At 35.0% G+C, this 17,678-nt stretch overlaps 4 protein-coding genes and 1 non-coding gene across 6 annotated transcripts; 2 read left to right on the top strand and 3 right to left on the bottom strand.

Annotated features, from left to right (window-relative positions):
• The first annotated feature begins 486 nt into the window (after positions 1-486).
• On the top strand, positions 487-2,205 carry LOC146910973 (uncharacterized). Its single transcript, XM_085729481.1, has 2 exons — positions 487-492; positions 1,195-2,205. Exons 1-2 carry the CDS (start codon positions 487-489, stop codon positions 1,993-1,995), a joined length of 807 nt encoding a protein of 268 aa, XP_085585607.1. The 3' UTR covers positions 1,996-2,205.
• A 2,095-nt stretch (positions 2,206-4,300) lies between these two features.
• On the bottom strand, positions 4,301-6,060 carry LOC146910972 (NAD(P)-binding Rossmann-fold superfamily protein). The gene is made up of 3 exons (XM_085725737.1): positions 5,904-6,060; positions 5,611-5,682; positions 4,301-5,268 (listed from the first exon to the last, which is right to left on the bottom strand). Exons 1-3 carry the CDS (start codon positions 5,921-5,923, stop codon positions 4,464-4,466), a joined length of 897 nt encoding a protein of 298 aa, XP_085581863.1. The 5' UTR covers positions 5,924-6,060; the 3' UTR covers positions 4,301-4,463.
• Positions 6,061-6,590: 530 nt separating this feature from the next.
• On the bottom strand, positions 6,591-6,662 carry TRNAP-AGG (transfer RNA proline (anticodon AGG)). The gene has a single exon. It is a non-coding gene; the product is annotated as a tRNA-Pro (tRNA).
• Positions 6,663-6,774: 112 nt separating this feature from the next.
• On the top strand, positions 6,775-12,349 carry LOC146910970 (BRCT domain-containing DNA repair protein). Its single transcript, XM_085726719.1, has 8 exons — positions 6,775-6,991; positions 7,598-7,984; positions 8,180-10,524; positions 10,609-10,878; positions 10,962-11,042; positions 11,173-11,284; positions 11,373-11,439; positions 11,955-12,349. The coding sequence occupies exons 1-8, from the start codon at positions 6,958-6,960 to the stop codon at positions 12,049-12,051; spliced, it is 3,393 nt and encodes a 1,130-aa protein (XP_085582845.1). The 5' UTR covers positions 6,775-6,957; the 3' UTR covers positions 12,052-12,349.
• A 2,587-nt stretch (positions 12,350-14,936) lies between these two features.
• LOC146910969 (U1 small nuclear ribonucleoprotein C-like) lies at positions 14,937-17,420 on the bottom strand. Of its 2 annotated transcripts, none has more exons than XM_085727361.1 (5): positions 17,304-17,420; positions 17,175-17,217; positions 17,015-17,056; positions 15,921-16,188; positions 14,937-15,581 (listed from the first exon to the last, which is right to left on the bottom strand). In XM_085727361.1, the coding sequence occupies exons 1-5, from the start codon at positions 17,309-17,311 to the stop codon at positions 15,274-15,276; spliced, it is 669 nt and encodes a 222-aa protein (XP_085583487.1). In that variant the 5' UTR covers positions 17,312-17,420; the 3' UTR covers positions 14,937-15,273. The 2 variants fall into 2 exon arrangements, with proteins under 2 accessions (XP_085583487.1, XP_085583488.1); XM_085727362.1 differs by having other exon boundaries at positions 14,937-15,578.
• Positions 17,421-17,678: the final 258 nt, after the last annotated feature.

Genomic DNA, 17,678 nt, shown 5'->3' with positions numbered 1-17,678 from the left:
GGTTCTTTGATATCAATCAGTAGACAGATTCCAGGCTGATTTAAGTTATACTCCCTCCGTCTCACAATAATTGTCTCTTTAGCATTTTTTATTTTTCTCAAAATAATTGTCACTTTAGAATACCAAGACAACATTTATTATTTTTTTCCATTATTATACCCTCATTTATTGAATTTCATCCAACTTAACTACTCCACTAACTACAATTAATAAGGGTGTTTTAGTAAATGCAACTAATTTTACCATTGAAATCAACACAATTAATCATTTCCCTAATAATCGTGCACAAACCTTAAACGACTAATATTGTGAGACGGAGGGAGTATTTGTTTAAGCATCTTCGAAAGTGGAAATTTTTTTTTTTCTGACCCTATTGCCAAAAAAAATGAAATATTTGACCCCCTTTGAAAATTATTTACCAAAATGACCCACTTTGGGATTTTTTTTTTTTTTTTTTTGTCTTTTTCCCCATTACGGCCATTTGAAATGGCGGTAATGGGTCATTTTCTCTTGCACACCGCCTGCTGCACCTGCTTTGTTCAGTTCTTGTCTTTTTTTTTTAATTTTTTTTATTCATTACGGTCATTTGGTTTGGCCGTAATGGATTTTTAATTTTTTTTTTCGTTTTTCCTTTTTTTGAGCACAATATATGTATTTATTAATGTAAATAATAATAAATAAATAAGTATTAATTATAATTGTAATAAATATTAGTTTATTAATTTAAATACAATAATTATATTATACATAGCACAAGGTTTACCTCAGCTTGAAGACTAAGATAGTGTGTCAAGGTTTCTTCCTGGTTCTTCTTTGTATAAGTTTACATGAAGTGAATGACGTAGTTATTGATAGAAAAATGTAGAGACTAGAGCACTTACTATGCTAACTCAAAAAATTTACCCCATGTGAATTTTGTATTGAACAAAGAATCTGAATCTTGTCATGCATTATAAGACTAATGCATGTCAAGATTCAAACTCCATGATCAGTACAAAATTCACATGGAGTAAATTTTTTGAGTTTGTATAGTCTGGGCTCTAGTCTCTACATTTTTCTATCAATAATTATGTCATTCAATTCATGTAAACTGCTTAATTAATATAATAAAAATCACAAAACTGCTTAATTTCTTTAAACTACGAAATTTGATTGAAGGTAAAAAAACAAGTCATAAATACTTATAAAAGATAGGTTGAACACATAATACATAATGTTCATCCGAATCGTATATACTTTGAATGGTATTGGAACTTTTTTGGAGAACGTCTGTATCTTTCTAGAGAAGCACTATTGGCAAATCCAATGGCACGCTGTGGAATGATTTTAGGAGGTTTGCCGTCACACTATCCCGCAGCTCCAGAAACCAATATGATGCCAGATGCAGACATGTGGTCAGATACACATCCACTAAACAGCCAATTCATTACACCTTCACCCCCTTACTTTGACCAAAGCTTTAACCCATCCACCAACTACAACTACAGCCAAACTTACCAATCACCACCACAACCCACAAACCCATTCTCACAAAACTCCCCAATTCCATATCCAACTTATTCTCAACATAGTCATCATGGAGAAAGCTCTCAAATATCAAACCATTCATTCGATGACTTTAATCCAACTCAAAACACCCCACAAACCAGTTACCGTGACCAATCACAATACACCTCTTTCAACCTACCAACCCCTCCACAAAACGTACATTATCCCCAAACAAACTACGCACCCCAATGGGCACCACCACATACTAATACCATAGAAAGTCTGGCTGCAGGGTTTAACGAAGATGATTTCATCAATGAAATTTGGACGAACTCTACTCCACAAGTGCAAAATGACGTCACTATGGAAACTAATGATGAGGAGGTCGAAGAGGAAGAGCCTGAGGAAGTGGAAGAGCAAAACCAACGACCCGTACGAAGAAAAAAAGATAAATTATGTGCTACGGGAGGTCATAATTTAAATTGGCGTAATTGGTTTCGAAAGTAGTTTTTTGTTTTTATTTCTAATACTATAAATAAAATAATTAGTGTTTTTAAATTAATATTTTTTTATCATTATCATCAATATTTATTTATTATTATTTGTATTTAATTTAAAATAAATATATTGTGCTCAAAAAAAGGAAAAACGAAAAAAAAATTAAAAATCCATTACGGCCAAACCAAATGACCGTAATGAATAAAAAAAAATAAAAAAAAAAGACAAGAACTGAACAAAGCAGGTGCAGCAGGCGGTGTGCAAGAGAAAATGACCCATTACCGCCATTTCAAATGGCCGTAATGGGGAAAAAGACAAAAAAAAAAAAAAAAAATCCCAAAGTGGGTCATTTTGGTAAATAATTTTCAAAGGGGGTCAAATATTTCATTTTTTTTGGCAATAGGGTCAGAAAAAAAAAAAATTCTCGAAAGTGTGGTTCGGGATCCCTTAGTCAATGACAACAGGTGATACACTGATACATATGTTATTATAAAGACAAAGATTCATGTTGATAAAAAAAATGATTGGTTACAATTTTGATTGTGAGGTTTCTCTCACATGCATCAGTGGATGTAATAAGATTGATGTAGTCTGAGAATCGTAGCTTTGGTCATCTATTCAAGCTCGACTGTCACTATTAGCATCTTTTTTATGCACTAAAGTCAAAAGGTAAATAGGAAGGATCATATTCTTCATTCTTGTATGTCAATATATGAAGTAATGAAGGACATGAATTGACTGTGTGGCTCAACACAGTTCGTTGTGTGTATTCTGTTGGCGGAAATTTTTCTGGTTCAGTCAATATTCTCATTTGAATCTGGTATTTATGTCAGGCTTTTTTTTAATTAAAAGAGCATAAACCATCATTCATAAATGTCACCTCAGAGGAAGAGTGAAAGCTCTTACACAGGCGGCCATGTGTTCCGTTCCAGTTTCTTACTAATGTAGTATTACTAATTTTCTAAGTGTGTGTTTGTTTCCGTAGTGTGTTTGTTCTGAATGCACAGTTGTTGACATCTACTAGGTGTAGCTTCTAAGCAGCCGCGCGGCGCGATTCAGTGGCACCGTGATTTTTTTGTTTTTCCAAGCACGCATTAAAAGTGTACTCCCTCCGGTCACATTTATAAGCAAAAAACACTTTTTTAGGTACATTGAATAACTAATGTATCTAGCATGTAAATGTGACCGGATACATTAATTATTCAATGAACCTAAAAAAGTGTTTTTTGCTTATAAATGTGACCGGAGTGAGTATGTGTTTTCTCGGTTGAGAGCTTCAAAAGCTAGTCTATTCCACGAGAAAGACTTGTGTGGACCAGGACCACACAATTGAGTTTGGTCACACACATAGTTTTTTCTTTCTTTCTTTACTTTTTCCATTTTCTCTCTCTTCTCTCTTCTCTCTTCTCTCTCTTCTCTCCCATTTCTTTGGTTGTGACCACACAATGGGGTTTGGTTCCTGGTCCACACAAGTATTTTCCCTAATCCACTTCTTTTGTAGATACATCTCTATTCTAATGTGTACTGAAATGCAAGACAACAGTTAAACAAAGACAGGCCAGTTATCCATTGCTTCCAATTTATTTCTCCTTATAATTCACAACACTTAATTTAGTTTTTTTGTTTTCATAAATAATAATAGGCTAGATCACTTTACAACAATTTTAATGTCTTCAAGTTTGATTCATCAGTGCCATGTTATGCTAAGCAACTGTGAAATTGTCGCTCATTTAACAGAATGAGATGTCTCATTTCTTCTTCTGCTTTTCTTCAAAATACGTATAGATGCAAACATTATTTAATGTTGAATGATACGAAAATCAATTTTTTAGTTAAGCTGCTAGCTTACCGCTGCCATGGTATTCTAACTTTATTAGAAGGATATTTGTACTTGTTCTTGATAAAAATAAAAGTTCCATCACCACCTCATTAATATTACTTCTTAAGAAGTCATTTCATCCATCTACAATCAAACTGTAGGGTGCTCTGAGAGCTTCAGTCACTCTTGCTTTCCCTACAGACTGAATTCAAATGCCATGCGTTCTTAGTCCCTTGAATTGGCATCCAACCTTTTGGTATGAAACTAACCCTGTTCAGAGATGCTACTCACATGGCATGATGTGTCAAGAACATTGAAAAGGTGAATTTGACTCAACTTTAAGGGGATGTTTGGATCGACAAGTTAATTGATCACTTATTAAGTGTTTATTGTATAAAGCCGTATGTGTAAGATGTTTCTACAATCAGATAGGGAATAAAGGTAAACTCCGCACAAGTTCTGAATAATTTGTTATTGCAAGTTATCTTGGAGAAATTAGAAAAATAAGCTGAAATCACCATATAGTTATATAATGAGCTATTTGTAATGAGTTTTGCTTTTCCAACCTTACATATTTATTATTATTATACAAGTCTAAATAAGCTCTTTCAATCCACCCCTTTAAACAAGCTTTAAAAATTGAAAGCAGAATATCTTTCTAATGCACTTGATCTGGTGCAGGAAACTCCAAATTCTTGAAAGATGTGAAACCTCCATCCACAACCAAATTATGCCCGCTGATATACCTAGCATCATTAGATGCAAGGTAAAGTGCAGCATTAGCAATATCATCGGGTTCACAATTCGCTCCTTTCAGGACACCAACATTACGAACAATTTCTACAAGTCGCTGCAAGTCAAGATGTGGATATATCTGATCCATTTCGCTCATGACAAAAGGAGTAGGAATAGCAAAAGGCGATATACAATTGACTCGGATTCCATGCCTGGATAGCTCTGAAGCCATGGATTTAACAATGCCTATAACCGCAAACTTGGATACAGAGTATGTATGCTGCGCCATCCCTCCAATCACACCAGTGACGCTGGCAGTGCATAGAATGGATCCAGTTCCACGCGGGATCATTACACGCGCTGCATGCTTGATGCCAGCCATAACGCCGCGAACATTTATTTCCATGACTTTGTCAAAAGATTCTAGATTGAGGTCAACAACGCTTGGAGGAGTTTTACAGGGTATCCCTGCATTGTTATACATGATATCAAGTTGTTTGTATTCAGAAATGGCGAAATCAACTGCGTCAGATATGTCTGATTCTTTTGTGACGTCGCAAGTTATGAAGGTAGCATTAGGTCCTAGTTCTTTTGCAGTTTCTTGGCCAAGTTGTTGTTGGATATCAGCAATAATTACTTTTGCTCCATTATTGATGAATTTTGTTGCTGCAGCTTTTCCTATTCCACTAGCTCCCCCAGTTATCAGTGCTACCTTGTCTTGTAGCTTCCTGGACCACCACATCAGACGTGAATGAAAGGCATTAACATTAAACAACAAAGATCCTTTTGATAATATTTACTTAATGTTGAGCATCATTTGATCATCCTCTATGGTTTCTTTTGGCCTAACCTCGGTCGTTGGATTAATCTAATGACTAAGAGTATTATATCATGGTTGTTAAATTAATCCCAAAGTCAAGAGTTTGCCGAAGAGGTTTCAAAGGCGATACAGTATTCAGTTCAGGGTGTCATTTTTTATCATAATAAATAACAGTTTGCCATCTTATAGATAAATAGAAAAAGAAAATGTAAGCCTAAGACAGAGAAACTGAAGGATTGTTTGGCCATACCTTCCAGTCTGAGTAGATAATAATTTGTTGAAGCTCTCAGCAAACAAAGGCCTTGAACAGGGGAGATTTTTTCTGTTTTCAACAATTAGCAGAAAAAACGTAAGCTGAAAACTTATTTACAACTTGGAAATAATCAGAGAACATGAAGGAGGATCCAAAGTTATAAAATAAAATATACAGTCACTCATTCAATAGAGAAGTTGAAAAGTACAAGCAGAACATCTTATACTTCATTTTTTAATCATCAAACTGAAAGTATAGATAAGAGCATAAAAATGAAGTGTGAAACCAACCTCAAACAAATGCTTAACATGACTTTCTGCCAAAATGAATCAGATCTCACACACTGGAGTGTAATGTAGTTTGAGTCCCTATGAGACAAATAAAAATTAGAGAGAAAAAACAAGTTATTTGCAGTGCTTGTTATAGAAAAAGTACTGCAAGGGTAATTTGGTCAACGTGCCAACGAATATATGCAAATTATATGCATACCCCGTGATATTTTTTGGGATAAGATGCATGGACTACATTCATAGAATAATTTTTATTTTTTGGATAGTAATAGAATATTTTGTCACCAAAGCTTTTTGTCAGTGTATTTTTTTTTTTTCCAACAAAAACAAATGCATCATAGCATTATAGAATAAGTTTTCCTCGACATCGATGTAATATTCAAAGGACATTTATGATACAGTCAAACACATTTACCGCTGATATGGAAATAAAAAAAATGAATATTATATTAAAAATGAATATTATATTAAAATGCAAAAGGGGCATTCCGAGCAAAGCTTTTTGTCAGTGTATTTTTTTTTTTCCAACAAAAACAAATGCATCATAGCATTATAGAATAAGTTTTCCTCGACATCGATGTAATATTCAAAGGACATTTATGATACAGTCAAACACATTTACCGCTGATATGGAAATAAAAAAAATGAATATTATATTAAAAATGAATATTATATTAAAATGCAAAAGGGGCATTCCGAGAATTGAACTCGGGACCTCTCGCACCCTAAGCGAGAATCATACCACTAGACCAAATGCCCATTTGTTGTTCCTCTTTCGAATATATATGTATTAATTACTTAATAATTGCAATCATTTTCCCGCTAAAAATTTCCGCTTCATATTCCCAACAATTTTGATTTTCCCCTCTCCATTCATACATAAATTCTTATTCTTTTCCATCTTCACCCTCATCATCTATGTTATCAATCTCATCATAGTGTTAGGGTTTTACTTCATTTTCACTCTCATCAAATTTATCATCCATATTACACTGTTTGTAATTTCAAGCAAGTTTCACAACAACAAAAAAGAACCAAAGGATTTCTCAATCCAATGGCGAACACTCAACCTTCATCTGCACCTTCTGGTAATTTTCGATTCTTCAACGCTTCTCTTTCTTTCATTATTTTTATTTATTTATTCTATTTACTTTATTCAATTTTCTCGTTTTCTGTGCGATTTGAAGTTGTTCAGAAACTGCGATTTTTTTACTTTCTGAATGTACTATTGTAGTTTGGTCTTGAATTTTGTTTTTTAATTATTATACCTGTTTTTGATGGATCAATCTCAATCAGAAACTAAAATAGAGATTAATCCACTTAATCTGATTAATTAAGTATGTTCGATTTCGTATCATCCACTGTGCAGTACTGCATTGTAAAATATGCTGCAACATGTTGATTTGAAAAATGTAGTAAAAATTAAGAACTAATTGTGAACTCTATAGCACCGACACTTGTGAATGAAGCCGGACTCCTACACAACACCGACACATGTAATTACGTTCAATTAATTCATTTTTTCAAATTGTTACCGGTGTCTACATGTCTGTGTCGTGTTTGGTGTTGGTATATGTGACAGTGCTTTGTAGATTATGATATTGTTGCCTATGTTTCTTTTTGTTGATTATTATGGAATATTGTATAGATAGAACTTCGTTAGGTTGATAAGAATGTTGATTCAATATGATTAGGAGATGAAGCTAAAGATGCAAATGGAAATGAGAACCATCAAGAAACGGAGATTTTTGAGGACACCTTAGTGGTCGATGGTCCATTCACCGAAACTGGGTTGGAAAATCTCGATCTTAATAATACCGAGATTGTAGAGGATTCAGAGCCTGTAGAGGATATGATAACTGGTATAACATGTGAGTATGAGACAGAAGTGGTGCTTGATAGCGAGGACGAAGAAATGAATAATACAGGCAAAGTGACAGTTGGTGAAAGATTTCTTCAGGATAAAAGTAGTCCAGCGGTGAACAATTCTTCGGTGCTCTTCAAGAAGAGATTGCCTAAGTTACCATGTGAGCAAGCAAACTCAAAATCAAATGTCACAGCTTGTGGGAAATCTGGTACTGGTATGTGTTTTTTAACTTTTATCACAGCCATTTAACATTAAGACAGTTTTTTGTATTTTTGATAAAAAAATTGTTGTGAACCATTCTTGCTTTGACTTACCATAATACCTTATTAATAAGTAGTTGACTGAGTAAATGCAATTTCTAGAGCTGTTCATGAATGATTGACTTTTATAAAACATAATGTGCTTGAAGGTGACAAAGGAGCTTCAATTGATGCTGAGAGATTTGATGACAACAACCATCAATGTCTACCTGCTATGTCATATGATGCTCACTCACCAACCGTAGCTGCACTAGGTTTCGTGGATCAGTACTTGTCGTCAATAGATGTGGATCTATTTCAAGGGTTTCAAAATGGAAAGACCGCTATGGAGAAATCACCTCAAGTCTCGAGTGCGAGAGGGTCAATTAGTCTGGCTAAGAAATTTAAAGCTCGAACTCAAAATGAAGATAAAGACCCTTTCAAATGGGCTGACAGTAATCAAAATTTAAAAGAAGCTGGTATTTTCTGTAAAAAACATGAAGCATCTTTCAATTTTGGAAGCCATGGACTGACCTATAAGAGAAGAAGCCAGAAAAAAGGTAGTCGTCTTCAGAACCAAGGAAAATGTGGTGCAAGTAATGGATGTGATGAGAACCAAGGAAACTATAGTGCAAGTTATCAATGTGATGAGAATTTAGTCCAAGAACCAACAATGGCAGCTGACAGTAATAACTCTCTCAAGGAGTTGTATGCTGAGTCATGTGCCGCAAGAGACAACGTGGATATTTATTCTAGTTTAGCACGTACAGAAGACATGTCTGATATTGGCTTAGACACTCAAATAGCTGCTGAAGCTATGGATGCTTTGGCCAATCTGTCCCCTGCCGGCTTTCATTTCAGTGATACTCATCAACCAGAGAAAGTGTTTGATGCATCTTTGAGTTATTTGAAACAAGCTCATCAGAAAAATTCTTCATTTAAAGAGAATCCTGGTTCACATTCTATTGCACTAAAATCCGACATGCGAAATGTATCTTCTTGTAGGTTCAGCAAAGTAACTTCTAAGTCCGCTAGCAAGCAAGGAAAATGTGGTGCAAGTAATGGATGTGATGAGAACCAAGGAAACTATAGTGCAAGTAATCGATGTGATGAGAATTTAGTCCAAGAACCAACAATGGCAGCTGACAGTAATAACTCTCTCAAGGAGTTGTATGTTGAGTCATGTGCCGCAAGAGACAACGTGGATATTTATTCTAGTGTAGCACGTACAGAAGACATGTCTGATATTGGCTTAGACACTCAAATAGCTGCTGAAGCTATGGATGCTTTGGCCAATCTGTCCCCTGCCGGCTTTCATTTCAGTGATACTCCCCAACCAGAGAAAGTGTTTGATGCATCTTTGAGTGATTTGAAACAAGCTCATCAGAAAAATTCTTCATTTAAAGAGAATCCTGGTTCACATTCTATTGCACTAAAATCCGACATGCTAAATGTATCTTCTTGTAGGTTCAGCAAAGTAACTTCTAAGTCCGCTAGCAAGCAAACTTACAATCAAGACTCAAATCTTGTCTCAGGGGAAATGGAAAAAATAATGGGAAGTAAGTTAACTATTGAAGGGGAGTTCAAAAATATTACCAGTTCATCAATATGCAGTGAAAGTGTATCACATGAAGAGGTCTGCTTACGAGGAGAGGGTATGATTTTTCAACCTGCTTCCAAAGAGCCCAAAATCCAGAATAAGAGCAGATGGAAAAGAATGAAACATCAACCAAGCCATTCTAGAAAGAAGAACAATAGATGGACAAGAATGAATCATCGACCAAGCCATCCTAGAGAGAAGAACAATAATGTTGAGGAGGATACTATTAAATATAAGAGGAAGGGAAAGTGTTTAGTGGCAGATCCAGTGGTGTCAGACGTTAAGGCTAAACGTCTTAGTTTATCTACTAGCTCATATGGTGTGGCTAGGAAGAGCAGTTTGAACCACCAGGTTGAAGTTAGTCCGCAGATATCAGTTACCAGCAGTTTTTCAAAGATTGATTCTTGGGATTATCCAAAAGGACCAAGAGGAAAAAGAAAGCGAGCTAATGCCCCAAGAGTTTTGGGTATTGATGATAAAGAAAACAATTTCTGTTCCACTAGAAGTCTAGAGGGCCGAAATGCTGTGCGTAAATCTTGTCTTCTCCCAGTTTCAGCTGGTGATGCTATAAAATTTGAAAACCTGCATGATATGCGTCCCTTGTTGCTGGCACATGTTGAAATATTATCAAACAAGAGTGTTGTACAATCAAGTTCAGAAATTTCTGCTTCAGTTGCTCCATGTGAAGGCATAAAAAATTCAAATGCTAACCATACACGCAATGAGCACCGCAAAAAAGCATGTGAGAAAAACCTGCCAAAGTCTTCACTTTTGAAGGAACTTAGCAGGTTAGGTGTTCCCAAATCCACATCAGAAATGATGAGTAAAGATTTGAGACATCGAAGAGATATGACAAATGTTCGAGTTCTGTTTAGTCAACATTTGGATGACAATGTCCTCAAGCAACAACAGAAGGTAAATTATTGCTTTTATGTTTATCATAGGAGATGCTAAATGTTGTGATTATCGATTAATGATGTTGTTCTATCCTCCTTGCAGATCTTGGCACGTCTTAATATATCTACTGCATCAAACTCAATGGAAGCCACTCATTTCATAGCAGACAAGTTTGCACGTACAAAGAATATGCTGGAAGCAATGGCTCTTGGGAACTTAGTATTGACACACTCATGGCTTGAGAGTTGTGGACAAGCCAACTTTTTGATTGATGAGAAAAATTATGTTTTGAGGGATATGAAAAAGGAAAAGGAAATAGGCTTTAGCATGCCAGTTTCTCTTGCTCGAGCAAGACAAAAGCCACTCCTGAAGGTATTTGTATTATTGTATAAACTTCAGTTATGCTAAAATTCTTATGCGCTCTTGCCTCAAAATCTAGTTGCTTCGCTCTGCAGGGTAAACGAGTCTACATAACACCACACATCAAACCTAATAAGGAAGTAGTTGCAAGCTTGGTTACTGCTGTTCATGGTCAGGTATGCCTATTCATCTATGCATGCCACTCCACAGCTGCAATTGACCTGTGGTTTCAATATTAGGTGTTTTGGATTATTTCTTATGTCGTGTTCATCACATATTCTTTATAAATTGTTTTTCATTCTTCAGCTAGTGGATGAAAATCAGATATTTGCAGACAAGAATGATAATATCTTAGATGATCTATTGATTCTTTCTTGTGAAGAAGACTTTGCAATATGCCGCCATTTCCTTAAGAGAGGTTTTGAATCCTTCCATCTTGTCAATGAACAACGCAGTTGCGTTTTAACCTTTATTCATGTGACATATGAGAAGACTTAAATTTGCAGGAGCTGCTATTTACAGTTCGGAGCTTGTTCTGAATGGAATTATAATCCAGAAGTTGGAACTCGAGAGGTATAATTTGATATATGAAAGTCATTTATCCTTCATATTGATGATATGATATTTAGATGTCATTTGGAACTTTTGAGGTATAATGATATAATATTTGGAACATGATATATTAACCTAACTATACAAAGGCTACCTTTGATTTGTACTATGTTAGCTAGATATCTCCCACTATGATGAACCTAATATTTTCATTCTTGCCAGTTGCCACTCTTGAAGTTGTTGTATCTGAACTAGGTACGCGGTGAAGTTATATTATCTCTAAAGTGAACAAATATAGTTATATTTGTCCTTCATTTTTGGTGTGTTAAGACCACAAGGCACTTAAGGGTGAAAACACTCTTGTTCACTTAGAGATAAATTAACTTTGGAACTTCGTATATATGATGTAGCAAGTCTATTGTTTTGCGCTCTAGAATAAGAAAAAATGCACTGTATTTTTGATAAAATGATCATTAACGCATCATCCTGACAATCTTGTTAAAATTTAACATTGCTGTGAACTTCATCTTTGGCAGGCATAAACTGTTCGCGAATCAAGTTACAAAGAATAAACTAGGTAGATGTAATTGGTTTGGGAAGGTTTACAGAAGGCGTTTGAGGCCTGTATCTTGAGAATAGCTCATTTCTGAGGTAATATTACTATGGTCTACTGAATTGATAAAAACAATGGCCCTTTCTTTGTCAGATGTTTGTTTACGTACAGATGCTACTTGATCAGTTACTTACAAATGCAACTTAGTCTCCTTTATGTTGTTTTGAGCCATGTTCAAATCAAGTGACTCAATGACGGCAAATGATATCTATGGAATGCTCTTTTTTGCAAAGGGAGCCATTTTAATGTAATATAAGTTGACCAAGGTGTGTATGGATTCTGATTTTATCTTTAATAGATAATATGTTTTAATTTTTATTTTCTCATGATTGCAACTGACAGCTTAGCTTTGTGTCAAACACTTTCTGATGTGTTATTCTAAAGCATAATATATCACTGGGACACCAGAATGTGATCCAAAGAGACGCTTATTCACCTTTTGTTGGAGATAAGTTGTGTAATTTGTGAAATATAACGACTAAAATTTTGTTCATTATTGATCCGTTCAAATCATTGAATGTTTAAAGTTAATTAAAGAAAAAATTATTTTATTTATATAAGGCAATTTCCAGTCACATCCCAAAATAATTTATCAATTGTATTCAAAGTCACAGCCCTTGCAAGTTTCAGTAGTCTACATGAAATAAGTTTATGTAAATTGAGTTTTTTATATAGCATGCTTAACATAGCTCATGTAAACTCAATTTACGTAGTTTTTTAACATATGAATTTTAAGACATGTAAACTTAGATTGCGTACATATACAATTGCAATTTCATTGTTATCATTTAATTTTAATTCAAATTAGGTGTAATGGGAAATTTTCAATTAGAAATTGTTCTTATAATTTAGATGATTTCATTTGAATTCTATCTGCGATGAATATAAATACTACACAACCTTGTGAGTTGTGAGCGAGCTAGAATGTAGCCACCAGATTTCATTGGGTAAGGATACTTTCCAGCATGAAGTTGATTGACACCACTAGTCACTGATTTGGATTCAAAGTAACACTGGCCAAGTTTTTTCAATGTACCAAAATATCAAACTTAGATCATCAAGGTTGACGAGCAAGTTGACACTGTAACTAACTAGCAGGTATGAAAACCAAATATGCAAATAAAAAAATTTCATTAGAAGGCCTAATTGGATATTCACGAGGCAAAAACTAAAACTGGAAAATTTCATAGGCCTAATTACTGCAAACCAATAATGTTAAAGCATAAGTTAAGACTAAAGCCAATTTTAATTTGGATTAGCTTCCAACTTATGGGAACTTTCGAATTCAAATATATGTATGGCTCGGTATAATATATGATATAAGTGTTTAGAGATAGATCTATCATTTTTCACATACAAAAAATAAATTGTTTAGAGACAGATCTATCATTTTTCAAACGGCCGTGTACAGTGGCAGCGTTTGAAGGCCAAATATTTAAAGTCATACTACTTCACTAAAATTTTAAGAAACTTCTTTGGTATGTGAACAAGATTTTAACATTTTCATTTTTTACTCCTAAAAAAAGTCACCCAAAACAACGCATCGCCATAACACTTACAAATTGCACATTATGATATGAGTGGCCATTCAATAAACTCCATGACAGGTTCACAAGTCCCACCATGTCAAAATAATTACGATTATTCAGCACAAACATGAATTAAAGACACAGCAACCAAGTAGCCTAAAAACCCAAAAATCAGCAGCATACACACAACAGAAAAATAAAAACCAGAAAAATCAGCAGCAAACTTCAATGTTGCTATCAATTTCAACCCCCACCTCCCCAAAACATAGCTGAACCACTTGATCTCTCCTATGGTAATTTCTGGAACTTCCAAGCACAATATTTAGTGCACAGTCTATATCCAAGAATAGTGACCAATCCTATCTTCAATTTACAAATGGCAATTGACAGTTTCATTCCATGGACTATCACAACACAGACTATCATATAATAGCATATGCACACCATCAAAACCATCATCTTACTGAATACCGCATCAGAACCTCAAGAAGTGATGCAATACAAAACATCCACCCAGCAGGCCACAATCCAATTCTTTTCATAGACATAGAGCAGGACAGTTCAATTTCATACAGCACTACAGCAGCATCAAAGGAAAGATGGCATTTGCAGCGTAATAATTCAATTTCATACATCAGTACCAGAAAAAATACCCAATTCTTTTCATATTGTAGCATCAAAGTAGCAACGACAATAAATCAATTCAATTTGCATAGGAAACTAATTCAATCACAACATAAAAGTACCCAATTCGCATAGAAAATCGATTAAGGAAGGATTGAACTTATTGATTCCTGAGGGACAAACAGAGACGACAACAGACAAACTGCGTGACGCCAGACGCACACATTAGAGACTGGACAAACAAAGACACACAGTGGAGAGGGGGGGACATTGTGTCACACACGCAGGCAAACGTGCACGGAAGGAACAGTACACAGCCAGGCGGCAAAACATGAGCTGGGGCAAATGGAATGGAGTTGCAAAAGGAGAGCATGGGTATGGCGTCTGCAGGACAGTGGCTGGTATTTATGGTTGGAGTGTAGGGGTTATAATTTTCTTTTTGGAGTGGTCGTGGCCACCATATGTCCTAACTAAGTTCCGCCAATCGTGGTGTACTACTACGACTAAAAGACTTGAACTTACAATGGCATCTACGAATTCTTTACAGAGGAGAACAGCTGGTGGTGGAACCTTTGCCATCAAATTCAACGATTTTGGGTATCAATCCATTTACTGAACATATTTTGTTAACAAAAGGAATTCATCACACTTTACAAGAAACAGCAGTGCTCAGTATCAGTTTTCAGTATTTTTTTTTTTTTTTGGTGCAAGTTTTCAGTAAATTTTTACAAAGTTATTATATCCAAGGAAAATTCTAGGCAACTAAAAATTCTTTCACTCAGGAATAGTAATCCGTACAACTTTTCCTCACATCCATGCCGCTTGAGAAACTACATTCCAAAAATCTTAAAATAATGTTGCTACAAATACAAGATGGCAAATAAGGGTCCCCCAATTGATCAATTGCTGATAAGAAGAGCATAAAAAGATATAATCGGAACTCCCATGGACCATGGCAAATATAAAACTTGCAGTCAATGTGAGAATCTATGTAAATAACTAACTCCCTCTGCCAGTTACCATAGGAAACAGCAAGAATAAGTATTGTATTAGGTACTTCCATACAAAATAGCATTATGGCAGACCAGGTTAGTTATTTCCCTCAGGTGGTTGAGTGTTGGCATTGTAACTTTCATAGCCTCCGGTTGATGGTGGTTGTGTGTTGGCATTGTAACTTTCATAGCCTCCGGTTGACGATGCTGATGAATTGGCTGGATACATTGCTGATGAAACCATGGGGGGAGCGCCATTGGAGGCTGGTGCTGCAGTGTTTCCAGGAACCATCGGCGGTGGAGGTAGTGTCGGCGGCCTAGGAAGGGTGTTTGTTTGACCAGGTACTAAGGGAGCACCAGGTGGAGGTAAAGTTGGTGGCATGCCAGGTGCAGAATAATATCCTCCTGTGCATTCCAAACGAAACCAGTTACACCACATGAACAAAGCAACTAGTTGTTGATGCTTGAACATGAGCACAGGCACAATTTGACTTACAATTTTAATTCAATAGAATAATAGATTTTTAAAAATTGAGAAAAGCCAAACAACCAAGTAACATAGTTGGAAAAATTGAAATTCCCAAGAAAATGAAAGTCAATCAAGTAATTTGCAGTGAACCATCAACATACTCATAATCACATTCGAGGTAAACAGAATAAAAAGAAAAACTATATCTGCATGTAAAATGAGGGAAACAGATGCTTCAATGAAAAGAGCGGACGAGTGGTAGAGATGGTATCTACCTGGTGCAATAGGACCTGGCCTAGGCATCATCATAGGTCTCATCCCTGGGAATAGTTGTTGTCCACCAAAGCCTGGAACACTTCCAGGAATTGGCAACCTTGGTGGTGGCAAGATGGGCATAGAAGGCCTTTGAGCCATCATGGGATTAAAAGCTACACCAACTTGCTGAAACGCTGCAGCTTGCCCGAGATGTTCCTTAATCCTTTGATCAATTAAACTTTGGGTTTGTTGCTCTTCAAATTGCAGGTAGTATTGCCTCACATTTGCCTTAAAAGATGAAAAGACATTAACATCACAGATACAATGTAAAGCACTTGTCTTAAAAGATCAGAATGAAACTATAAGCCTTAATACAATCATCTTGTCGTCAATAGTCACAGTATATTATTATATATCCTGACACAGTTTTGTTTGGCAAGACACAATTTTGAGCTTATAGTCATATGAGCTTATTGTAAAATAGAGAGAAAAGATGATAAGCTTTATTATATATCCTTACGAGCATTTTTTTTAACGGGATTTTTTCATGAGTTTATAACTTATTTTTACTAGATTATAGCATTTTTTATAAGCTAATTCAAGCAGCTTAAAGCTTATCATCTTTTCTCTCCATTTTACGCCTGATATCTCGATTGAAAAAAGTTAAATATTAATTAAAAATATCTTTTTTATATCATTTCATGTTTATAAGTTAGTTCAACCGCTAATTTTACCAAATACTACAAATTTATCTACAACAAGCTATCAATTACCCACTATAAGCTAGCTTATCAGCTATCCACTATTTTTTACCAAATAAAACCTTAATATACACATTATAAATATACTAATTTGTCTTGAGAGATGAGAATTCAAAGTTGGACACATAACACATTCATACACAAAATGGCCGCATTAAAAACAATGCTGACTTTTCTTAATACCATGTGAAAATAGCAAAAAATAACTTTTTTATTTGAAACAGCAAATGTTAGTATTGTTAGTTTTTATGCTGGATCTGGAGATTGAACCCAAACCCAAGACCTTCTTATGACACCACTAGCAGAAAGAACATACAATTAAGGAAAAGATAGTATTTCATATTCCATAGTACCTTGTGTTTGTAACCTGAATTATGTTGCTTTCTTACAGATGGCTGCAAGAAACAAAGAAAACAAAGTAAAAATATGTAATTGTGATGTGACTAACAACCTTTTCATGGAATTAAAACAAAAACTTAACTTTCCATCAAAATTGTATAACCCTAAACTTACAGAATCGTGGGTCAAGTAGGTATCGCAGTAGTCACAGTAGTAGCTGCAAATTGGAAGGAAAAAAAAAAGTGAGTGATTGAGGAATAATAACATGAATTGAATTCAGATGAAATTTGAATAAAGAAGTACCGAGGCATCGCGGTTTGAATTGTAATGGCTCCTTCTCCTTCGAGAGCTGACCGATCAGTGATGATGAATTCGAAGAAGAAACAGAACAGAAAACCCCTAAAACGCTATTACTTGCTTGCTATGGTGTAGTGGGGGTAAATTGAAATTAAAACCCTAAAATTTTAAAGTGAAAATAATCTATCTATCTTGGTTTTTGTCAAGGTAAAATAATCTTCCTTAAAAAAAATTCAAGGTAAAACAATCTATCTATTCTTTTTATATATATAGTAATAGTATAAATTTAATAAAATAAATTAAATAATTTTATCCGATAAAAATTGATTAATTTAAGACTCAAATATGTTTAGTCTTTAAAAAAATATCAACTTATGATAC

The sequence above is a fragment of the Medicago sativa genome, chromosome 7 (assembly GCF_051527215.1).
Source record: "Medicago sativa cultivar Bolivia chromosome 7, Bolivia_mono, whole genome shotgun sequence".
Lineage (NCBI taxonomy): Eukaryota > Viridiplantae > Streptophyta > Magnoliopsida > Fabales > Fabaceae > Medicago > Medicago sativa.
Note: the sequence above shows the minus strand (reverse complement) of the source record. Positions and strands in the feature narration are given on the sequence as shown.

What these genes read in the sequence shown, in the direction of transcription:
- LOC146910969 (XM_085727361.1), bottom strand. An exon ending in ATTCAGGTTACAAACACAAG is followed by an intron (nt 16,189 to 17,014) that starts GTACTATGGAAT and finishes TCATCTTTTAAG; the next exon opens with GCAAATGTGAGGCAATACTA. An exon ending in GCCAGGTCCTATTGCACCAG is followed by an intron (nt 15,582 to 15,920) that starts GTAGATACCATC and finishes TGGAATGCACAG; the next exon opens with GAGGATATTATTCTGCACCT.
- LOC146910970 (XM_085726719.1), top strand. Translation starts at nt 6,958, where the DNA reads ATGGCGAACACTCAACCTTCATCTGCACCTTCTG. An exon ending in TCCTCAAGCAACAACAGAAG is followed by an intron (nt 10,525 to 10,608) that starts GTAAATTATTGC and finishes TCCTCCTTGCAG; the next exon opens with ATCTTGGCACGTCTTAATAT. An exon ending in CAGAAGTTGGAACTCGAGAG is followed by an intron (nt 11,440 to 11,954) that starts GTATAATTTGAT and finishes CATCTTTGGCAG; the next exon opens with GCATAAACTGTTCGCGAATC.
- LOC146910972 (XM_085725737.1), bottom strand. Translation starts at nt 5,923, where the DNA reads ATGTTAAGCATTTGTTTGAG. An exon ending in ATGTTAAGCATTTGTTTGAG is followed by an intron (nt 5,683 to 5,903) that starts GTTGGTTTCACA and finishes TGTTGAAAACAG; the next exon opens with AAAAAATCTCCCCTGTTCAA. An exon ending in TTATCTACTCAGACTGGAAG is followed by an intron (nt 5,269 to 5,610) that starts GTATGGCCAAAC and finishes GTGGTGGTCCAG; the next exon opens with GAAGCTACAAGACAAGGTAG.